Consider the following 9996-nt stretch of genomic DNA (forward strand, 5'->3'; position numbering starts at 1 on the left):
TTTTTGAGCAATGCTGTACTAAAGATGAAACACAGCCAGCCTTCCCATATGTTACTAAAGCCGTGGTTGTAATTCAAAAACAAAACAAGGAGAGTATGGCAGCTTCAGAATGCCAGGAGGGCCACAGCTGCTTTGCATTGTGGCTTAGAAGCACCCGTGGTCACACAGATGGCATGCCAATATATTTGAAAGTGGGTGGCACATCACGAATCAACACCTTGCGATAATAAATATGAAAAAAGCCGCAGAACAAGCGTGCTTACACAACACGCACTGTGTTTGGCATGACACTGGTACACACGAATGAAATTAATGCTTTCGACAGCGAGTTAAAGAATTAGTCAGTTAGTGCTATGCCTAATATGTCAGTATTAACCTACATCAGTGGTCTGCTTTCAACATTCGTGCTTGCCTTTTGTGCTGTTGAAGTCCATACCAATTGAACTGGCGCGTAACCCAAAGCAACGATCGATTTATCCTCTACAGCAAAAGCACAACTTTCGAACCTTTCTGTACCGGTGATGAGTGTACAGCTGTCATGAGCAAAAGTACTTTCCTTGTGGACAGTTGATTATAACATCAATTTTATTCTACGTGTTTTTCTGACACAAATACTTGTGCATAGTTGTTCTATTTAGTTTAGACTTCATGAATACTTGAACGGAAACGTGACCTGTGGTTTGTCATCATGCCAAATTCCGGGAAGCATAGTGCTAAAATGTTTGCTGTGCTCTGTTTATGATACTTCACTGCCATGCACGGCTATAAACGCTTCTTTTCTAGCACTTTTGAAGCAAGACAATTTGAGGAAATTGTTGAGAAAAAGAAAGAAAAAAAAACTATCATGAAAAAAAGCACAGCTTTCAGACATGCCCACCTTGGAAGACATGCCTCAGCCACCATGCAGGTCTGTTGCAAGCCAAGATGGGCAGATGGGGGTAAGGAATAGAAGGAGCAGCCTGGCATGGAAGGCCGTTTGTCATGAGCACACGTCTATTATCAGCTGCAGGCTTGTGTCTCCCACCTCACTGGCTCACCAAACAACACCACGGCTGAAACGATGGTGCGGCAGTTAGTGCATACCTGGCCATATGCCTACCTTCAAAGCTTGCGCTATACAGTGCAATCTCGTTGATATGATTCAGCAAATTTTTCTTCTTATTCCCAGCCAATGTCCTTTGGAAATAATGGATTTTCATGCGTTTAAATACGATCACATTTTTGCCAAAGATTGAATACGACTGCGAAAGTGGATTTTGACCGATACATCTAGAAATCCTACGTTTATTCTTCAGTATACTAGCTCAAACTGCATTGCAACAAGCCGTGATTTGCACGTTTCAGAGCCGCTGAGGCGCAGCAGACTGTCTGGCGGTGATCTTTTCACCGCAAAAAGAAGATAGTGCAGTGGAAATTGACCAGCTACTTCAATTTGGCTCAACAAAAGCGAGTTGCTGACGGAGTATGCATATTTTCCTCCTTTTTTTAACCTCTTTGGTTAATATGACTTTTGCATATTACATCTAATTTTCCGGTTTCCCTGAAAAATGTATCAATGAGATTACACTGTAACATGTTTTTGTAGTCTAAATAAAATTCGCATTATGAACTAGAAAATGCCCGAATGGCTGCTTAAGCTAAAAGCTGAGACAGAGGGCCAAGCAGCCTCCATTAAGTTATAAAAGAGCTTTAGTCTGTCAGCATATGCATCAATTCTTACAAAACACCAGTTACCAGAGATGTGAGAGCAGCAGTGATGGTGCTGCCCTCTTGTGGCAAAGAGTTTAAAAAGAAAGGAGAATACCATTGCAGTGAACTACCATAATCTGCTTTGCTTCTAACGTGAAGTGTTGGCAGTGATGTAAGCACCAACATACAGTTGTTATCACTTGACTATAACACTTGTATGACACAAAAATGTACAATATGTGTCACAGGGTGTTGCTACTGGCATTGTTACCACCAGCCATGTCACTGGCAACGTGTTTTTTCATGAACGTAACACACTAAATGGTCAGGCTAAAATTCTTTATGAAGATAACTTCTTTTTAAACTACGTGGATTGCACGAGCAGTCCATTAAAGGATTTATTAACCCTTTGTATCCCATGGCCAATCCAGCTGCGCAAGTAAATATTTTTTTGCGTATATGCAATTACAATACATACGAAAGTGGGAATAAACCAAAACATGGGAAGTTTTAGCTTTAGTTCTACAAGAACAAGTGTCCACATATGTGGACGCTGGGAACACCAGTTACGCTGGGTCCATCTTCCTTCTTTCATCGTACATGGGAACATTGCTTGCCGACGGCTCGTTCCAACTTGGAACAGAGCCGTCCGGCAGCAAAGAACTTCCACACAATGATCACTACCATCATCACTACTTACCATATCAACGCCATCATCAGTTCAACAGCGTCATCATCATCATCACCATCATCATCACCACCACCATTATTAGTATTGTTATCTCATCACATCGTAAAGGGTCACGTGGCCGATGGCTAACGGCTCTGATTCAACGCCTTCATCATCACCATCATTATAATCAACCAGTCAAGGCCCAGCTGCTTGCCCACCGCTCTACTTCAACGTGTTCGTCATCATCTTTATCGTGGTTGATCATCATTACCAGTGCTTCATGGTTTACGTTCAAACTGAATGCTTTCATCATCAGCAGTAGCATTTTTCATAAGGCATTTGCTTGTTCATGGCTCTACTTCAACGTGCTATTACCGGTTCCCTCCAAATCGGATCATTCGCTTCTGCTAGTCAGCTCGAAATTATGGCATGTATGTCTTCATCACTTAATCCACGTCCAGCATAAAGCAAATAAATTCTAAATAACTTCTACAAGGCGTGTTTAGCTATATCACTGATGATGTTTTGGGTAGAGCCGCAACGGCAACAAAGCGGGTCTTATACCATGACGGCGTTCTAATCAGCTTTTTACACGAACTCGGTATGCCTGTTGTCCACAACGTGGACGCCGCAGCAACAACTCAACTTGCAAAACTTTGGTCGCTCACAGTGCAACAAAAGTCACACAAAGACAAGATAAACCCTTCCTTTCCTCGAATAAATCTCAATAATATAAACTTCTTACGAATTTAGAGTGAACCTATAAAAATATGTAGGCATACACCTCTACAGGCGACTTGTGAAGAACGCCATTGTTCTGTGCGCACTGACCGCTGTTTGTGCACAGAAGTGGACACATATAGATGTTTTTATAAAATTCTGAAGTAATGCCAACATTTCAAATCGATTTTAAGGCAATGCGTTGGCTAGCCTGATTCCACTTCATCATATGTTTTGTCCACATATGTAGACGCTGGGATACAAAGGGTTAAGTATTGTAATTAAAAGAAAATAGAGTTACTGATTAAGGGTTTCACGTAAAATCACTGTACTTGAGAAGACTGGAAAAATTGTGACCCTCCTGTGTCCTCTAACATGTGCCAGAAGATAGCAACACATAACATTTTGTATTTTTGCCCCACTGGATTCCAACTGCAATGCGTATATTAAGCCTGTGACCTCAAGCTTAGCAGCAAATGCCACAGTCCGGCATTAGCATGGCCAGCAAACACAAATTAAGGATGTGTGCAAGATAATCAAACTTACCTTCAACCCTTGGAGTATCGTTCATAGGGTGAAGGCTACAAAAAATTAAAAAAGAAGTGCACAGCACACAATCAAACGTTGTCCAGCGTGGTCTATATTAACACAAACAGCTGAATAGAAAATAAAGATTACATATCATTTCTCTTAGATGAGATATGGAGGCAGACTAAAGCGACAGTTTTCCACGGCCTCTAGTTGGTCAGTGCTAACCTTGACATCTAGATCTAACCTAACCGAAAAAAAAAAAAAACCTGCACCAGTCAATCTATTAGACTTGCTGCAGTCCATACTTACAGTTTCCACCTGTCTATAATAATCCTCCAGTTGTTGGAAACATTTAGTTCCTAATAACTCACTAGACTGCCTCATATTTATTTGATGAGTGGATATTTGTGATGGCTCCAAGAGAAGACATCCACAAGATATTGCAAGGCCGCAGCGTTATCTATACAAAGTTCTGTGCTAAACGCCCACGGAAGCTTAGAGTTATTCATATAAGTATTTCCTTCTGGAACTCTTACATTTAGCTCTCCATTTAGCCAACAATGGCAAGCGTCAGAACAAAGCTATGGAAAACCCTGCTAACGGCACAACGTTACGACAAGATTTGTTATTTACCTCGGTTTGTCTTCGTTTATGGTCAACAGCATCCAAGAGTGGAAAATGAGATCGCAAATGATCGATCGTAGAGACCTTTGTAAAACCTAGCCTGGAAAAGGGGCACATGTTACAGCAGTCAGAAGTGTTAAAAAAATGAATTGAAGCTCTCACACGCGTGTGCGTGCATGCACGCAGCACAAACGGGAGCTTTATTAGAACGTTTAACCAACACTAAAATAGATAAAACAGCTAGAACAGACTTTTTTACTGCAGTCCTCCATAGTTATGGTTAGTGTTATGTTGATGGCCTTCCGATATCTTGAAGCGACATCTAAGCCTATCAAGAATGAAAGCAAGAATGTACTGGGGGGGATGGAAAGAAACGTGAACAGCATGGCGCACTGCTTTCATCACACTCTGACCATGGTGGCAATAGAGGGATGCTAGGTGGTTCTTGATTGTATCATGGACGGCTCTAGTGGCTTTTTATCACCATCCAGGCTACAGCCGCTTGAAAATAAATGCGAAACAGCAGAGAATGTAGATGCCGCGTGTTCACATTTCTTTCCATCCCCACTGTACAACAGAAGCACTATTTTCTTGCAGTCGCAATGTTCTCAACGCCCACCAGGCAGCGAAGGGCTAAGCACATACAGGTGCACTTTGTCATGACATAGTTGTATTTTTACACAAATTTACCTTTATTATAAACAATCAATGGAACACAGACATTGTTGATGAACACTTTCAGATTTGGTCTGTTATACTGGACAATTTGTTATTTACCATTCATATAAACTTTCGGCTGTAGAATGAATAAAGATTTAAAGCCAGATCTCTGAAGATAACTCTAGGACGCTGTTATATGCCATTACTAGAGTCTACTAGTCCAACACTCGTTCACACACCTTGGCAACACCTTCACACACCTTCATATGAGCATAGTGGGGCAAAGCAATTAGAGTAAGTAAAGAAGGAAATGTGTTTTATTAACAAATGAGAATCAATTGCAACTGGTTCATTACTCATACCACGCCTATATTTTTATTCCCTTCCCTGTGTTTCCACACAGGGCCGAAGAAGAAGGCAGAAACGCGAGGAAGCTTACCCATGTGCAATGTCCACAATGGGACCTTGTCCAGAGATCAAACAGTGCTTGTCGTGAAACTGCTGAAACATGCGCAGTGGACTGTGAGACATCACCACCTGCTGTTCTGTGATCTGTAAAGAAATTATCCAACATGCTTATTCAAACCAAAACGCCTTTGACAGATATCTGCTGGGCAGGGCGAAATGCATTATATTTTGTTGAGTCAATGTCGACACCTGGCGTCATACTGGAGGCGAGAACCTCTCGAGCCAAGTTAGCAAGTTTCGATAATTCAGCCTTTCCTTCAGAGATGACTGCCAATGTTGTCCTCTTTTGGCTTTCTCACTGGTTTTATGAACAGGCAGTGTTTACAGTGGCTCATGCAATGGTTTCGGTTCCTTTGTTTGTTCAATTGTCTGAAGCCTGATACAACTCCAGGAGGCAGAAAAAGCCCTCCCAGATGATCGAAGCATGGCACCCAATTGCTTCCGCAACTAATAAAATAGTTTCACTCACATGCTCTGCCATTTTCTCCGTCGGCAGGATCACTGGCTGTGCAGCTTGCGACGTTAGTTTAGACTGCATACCCATTAGTGCAGGCGTGTGTGCATACGCCTTTGAGATGAAAATGCCACTGACTTCTAACATTGTACCCAATTATAGAAAGATCCCACTAAAAGGCTAGGGAAGTTGATTTAGAGTTTTTTTTTTTGGTTGACAACAAAGTGGAAAGCTCATTGAAGAATTGACCAGATATTTTAATATTCTGCACATAAAATCTCCATTTCATTTTGTCCTCATAATGCAAAACATAATGAACAGCATTAAGAAGCTCATATCCACATGCTAGCACCTCTGTTTTATCTGTGTCTGTAGTTTCTAACACAGCCGTGTATACACCAATAGGAAGTCACAACATACAATCAACCAACAGATATGGGTGGCTCGCTTACGTGGACTCCAAGCCATTTTGAAAGTTCATCGGCTTTGTCTTGTCGCCGAGAGTTGCCGGCATTTGTAACGAATATGGTCGGCACCCGGAATCTGCCTTTGGAGTCCACCAGTTTCTGGAATGCCTTGACGGCGTGCGATATCACTTTCCGGCCTCGGACGATGACCCCGTCAATGTCGAGGAGCAGACCAAAGTGAGCCATAGCGCTGGTCTATTTGTTGGCAGCACTAATGCATAAGGTTTCATAGACTGCAATGTAAAGAAAAATCAAATTAGGAAAGGCCGTGTTATGAGCATATCAATACAGAAGCGAGATATGACACTACCTAAACATTAATGAGAACAGACAATCAAGCCAAGGAAAGTATAGGGGAATATTAATTTTAAACGCCTGGGTTTCTTTAATCTGCACCTTAAATTAGGTACACAAACGTTTTCGCATTTCACCTCTCTGGAAATGCGGTCGCCGTGGCCGGGAGTCGAAACCGCCTCCTCCAGGTTAACAGCGCTGCACCTCAGCCTCTAAGCTACAACCGCGGGTTACACCTAGCCAGTGTGTACAGAGCTGAATTTTATTAAAGATACTACTAGCCTGTGTGTTGGAAAGGGCAAATTAGTGATATGATTTAAAGATATTACTATCAGAGTTTGAACGAAGGCAAGCGATCTCCGAACAGCTCGTTAAATATGCAAGTGCATACGTGTGCGCTCTTGATAGCGCTGCAGCTGCTTTAATATTCAATAAAAAAGGGGAACGAAGTCATCAGCGAACAACGCTAGCGATATATCAACGCGCCACTTGAAAGAGCACCTCAGACGACCTTGCAGGCAAAGTGGTTGCCGGCAAGTAGATGACGGCGATTGAGTTAAAACAGCAAGTGTTTTCGTTCGGCCACAGCGAGTGAGCTGTTCGCAATGTGTCGCGAAATCGACACGTCATAAATTACTGTCAGAACACGATTCGCGCCGAGTTCCTGAGAAAAAAAAGCAGCGGGACGGTTGCTAAACAGCTGTATCCCGGTTACGCAATCATCTGTCGCTCGATGCTGGCAGTGGACGCCTTGCTCAAGGTTGGGAGATGCTTGCGCCAATTTAATGTCGTTACGGGCTTTACGTCTACACATACAGTTAAGCGAACACAGGGAACTGCGACGCGGCTTTGAGGTTCGTGTCAACAAGACAGCGTTGCTCAAGCATACCGAAAACAACGAAGTGGCAAATGAGAGCCCAGCCGACGCGGCATATCAGCTGATTCAATCGGCAGAGAAAGGAGAGCTTCGGATGAGGACCAAAGAGAATCAGCAGAGCACACCGTGACAAGCTGTCCCTGCTCAGCGAAACACATTGAAGAATAGATGTGTGATATTCGATATCACTACGCGTTTGCGCGACGTTCAATACTGTGAGATTCATACAATTTCGGAAAGCGGCCCGCCTGACCGAGCCAGAGAGGAGGAGCAGACCACGGGAAAAGCCCCTTTTATCCGCTTTGCCCCCCAGGCGGCAATTCGCTAGCACGGTCAACAGAACAATAGAGGCAGCGTCTTGCCTTTTCCTGTGAGATTCCAGGGCCACTTTGTGTCCTTGACGAAGCATCAGACTCGCGGTCGTGGGCTCCGCAGTGCTGTTACTAGGTTATACAAATCGGCTTGCTCTACCTGCCATGGCGACTGAGGAGTTCTCCCACCGATCCAAAGGAGAGGTGTGTGCGCCGACAGCCAATCGGGTGCTCCGGTTTCATTGACGTCACGTTTTGAGCAACTTGACAAGCGGCACGTGTTTTTTTGCTTCTCTGTATGAATTTTTGGGGATGACGTCCGCTGTAGCGGGGACGTCTGGCGATGTCGTACGCGGTACCCAGTCTGCCGAGGCAACTGTGATTATGCCTGCGCCGCGAAGCGCTAGATGGTGCGTTGCGATAAACAGGTCGGATCATGTTCGTTACGATTCCGTCCGCGCTTGTGTGCGCCGTCGTACGATTTATTCGCCGGGGTTGTTTCGACAGTTCCGATTTTTCCCCATATTTCGTTCAGACCCCTTTCACCGCACTGACAGTATTTGCCCATTTACAGAATAAGCAGAAATAAGCTTCTATGGCGTTTCGGTGCGTGACACAAACAAGTGCGCGCAGTAAACAAGCAGGCAATTTGTCTTCCCTGAGGCTAAAATTAGAGCAATCGAGAGTTGGGGAAGAGCTCTTGCAAAACTGCATTTGTGTCGCTTTCAAGTGAATGTAGTGGAAGGAGAGAATAGCGTTTTTCTTTCTTTTTTTTTGCAGTTATTAGCTTCATAAAACTTCCAGACTCTTGTGTGTGCCGGAAAGAATTCTTACGGCAAGAACTTACGACTGCCGCAAAGTCACGCTGGCCAGTGAGCTGGCAAAGCCAGCGGGAAACGAAACTGAGACTTTGACTTGCGCGCCAATCCAATGCAAGTAAGTAGCCGCTTTCCACTCAGCTACTTGACCATTCCTGTGTGTTATGTGTTTACTCGCAGTTTTCCCGTTCTCGTTTCGCCACTTTACATTTCACGCTTTTTCCTGCAACCTCTTTCCTCCGTTGAGACAAAGCTTACGGGCCCCGAAGGCTGTTTCAGACGGGCATTTACTGCGCAGTCGGACGGTTAGCGGTGCGGTGTCGTTCGGTTTTGTCCCGGGTGTAAACGGACAGATCACCGAGAGCGATGTTTCTGATCGGACTGACGGGCGGTATTGCGTCCGGTAAGAGTACGGTCGCCAGCATCTTGGTTTCGCTCGGAATCGATGTCATAGACGCGGACAAGATCGCCCGCGAAGTGGTCGAGCCCGGAAAGCCCGCCTGGGTCCAGATTCGCCGGGAGTTTGGCTCCGAGGTGCTACTCAGCGATGGCCAACTCAACCGTCCCGCGTTGGGCCGAATCGTGTTCAGCGATCACGACAAGAGGCGCAGGCTAAACCGTATCACCCACCCGGAGATACACAAGGAAATGTTCTTCCAGAGCCTCAAGCTCTTCCTCAAGGGTCGTCAGTTCGTGGTAGTCGACGTGCCGCTGCTGTACGAGACCAAGACGATGTTGCGCTTCGTGCGCAAGGTGATCGTCGTGAAGTGCTCGCCCGCTCAGCAAGTCGAGCGCCTCATGCTGAGGAACGGCTTCACAGAAGATGAAGCGAGAAAGCGCATCGAGTCTCAGCTCCCATTGGAGCAGAAGTGCGGCCTAGCCGATTACGTCATCGACAACACAGGGGACCCGGATGCATTGCGCGCTCAGGTCGAAGACGTCGTTCGCCAGCTCAGGGGATCATGGGCGCATTGGAAAGTGCGCGGCGCCGTACTGGTCGTTATGGTGGGGCTGTTAGCGGGTGTCGCGTGGTTGATAGCTCGCGTCTCTAGTGCACTTTATCTTTGATCTATAACGAGGCGCAAAGTACTTCTAGAAGGCTTCCAGATCCTTCTGTACCTGATTGTGCTAGCTCCTTAGACAGCGCATTATGAGGGTCCACCGCACTCTTGCAAAGCTGGAAGAAGTGAATCGCGTACGCTAACGCATTGAAATGTTGGGCATAAAATGCATGTTCCACTGCTTGACCAAAAAAAGTATATAGATATGTATTCATAACTCGGAAACTTGCGAAAAGGACTGTGCCTGTTAACTACTGGCATTGCAAGCTCTAAACATTAACTAAATGCTCATGACATGGTAACACAACAGTGATGTTAAATAATGCATTTTACTATCGGTACAGGGTGT

The 9996-nt window shown here is 44.8% G+C and overlaps 2 protein-coding genes across 7 annotated transcripts in view; one reads left to right on the forward strand and one right to left on the reverse strand.

Annotated features, from left to right (window-relative positions):
- The window catches only part of LOC119396480 (haloacid dehalogenase-like hydrolase domain-containing 5), a 27731-nt gene extending 19754 nt beyond the window's left edge, over window positions 1-7977 (reverse strand). Inside the window, exons 1-4 of one of the 6 annotated variants that reach the window (XM_037663723.2) lie at window positions 7820-7975; window positions 6272-6519; window positions 5337-5449; window positions 4247-4337 (exon numbers count right to left, since the gene is read on the reverse strand). In XM_037663723.2, the coding sequence (XP_037519651.1) occupies window positions 4247-4337; window positions 5337-5449; window positions 6272-6472 (405 nt within the window). In that variant the 5' untranslated portion in view covers window positions 6473-6519; window positions 7820-7975. Of the gene's footprint in view, window positions 1-4246; window positions 4338-5336; window positions 5450-6271; window positions 6520-7469; window positions 7493-7819 lie in introns of those variants that run through there. The other 5 variants (XM_037663724.2, XM_049417117.1, XM_049417116.1 and 2 more) reach the window with 5 other exon arrangements.
- A 752-nt stretch (window positions 7978-8729) lies between these two features.
- LOC119396482 (dephospho-CoA kinase domain-containing protein) lies at window positions 8730-9992 on the forward strand. The gene has a single exon (XM_037663726.2). The coding sequence runs from the start codon at window positions 8953-8955 to the stop codon at window positions 9652-9654; it is 702 nt and encodes a 233-aa protein (XP_037519654.1). The 5' UTR covers window positions 8730-8952; the 3' UTR covers window positions 9655-9992.
- Window positions 9993-9996: the final 4 nt, after the last annotated feature.

Source organism: Rhipicephalus sanguineus, chromosome 6, assembly GCF_013339695.2.
Source record: "Rhipicephalus sanguineus isolate Rsan-2018 chromosome 6, BIME_Rsan_1.4, whole genome shotgun sequence".
Taxonomy (NCBI): domain Eukaryota; kingdom Metazoa; phylum Arthropoda; class Arachnida; order Ixodida; family Ixodidae; genus Rhipicephalus; species Rhipicephalus sanguineus.

Bases quoted from the DNA above. Each gene is read 5' to 3' on its own strand.
- LOC119396482 (XM_037663726.2), top strand. From the start codon at position 8,953: ATGTTTCTGATCGGACTGACGGGCGGTATTGCGTCCGGTAAGAGTACG.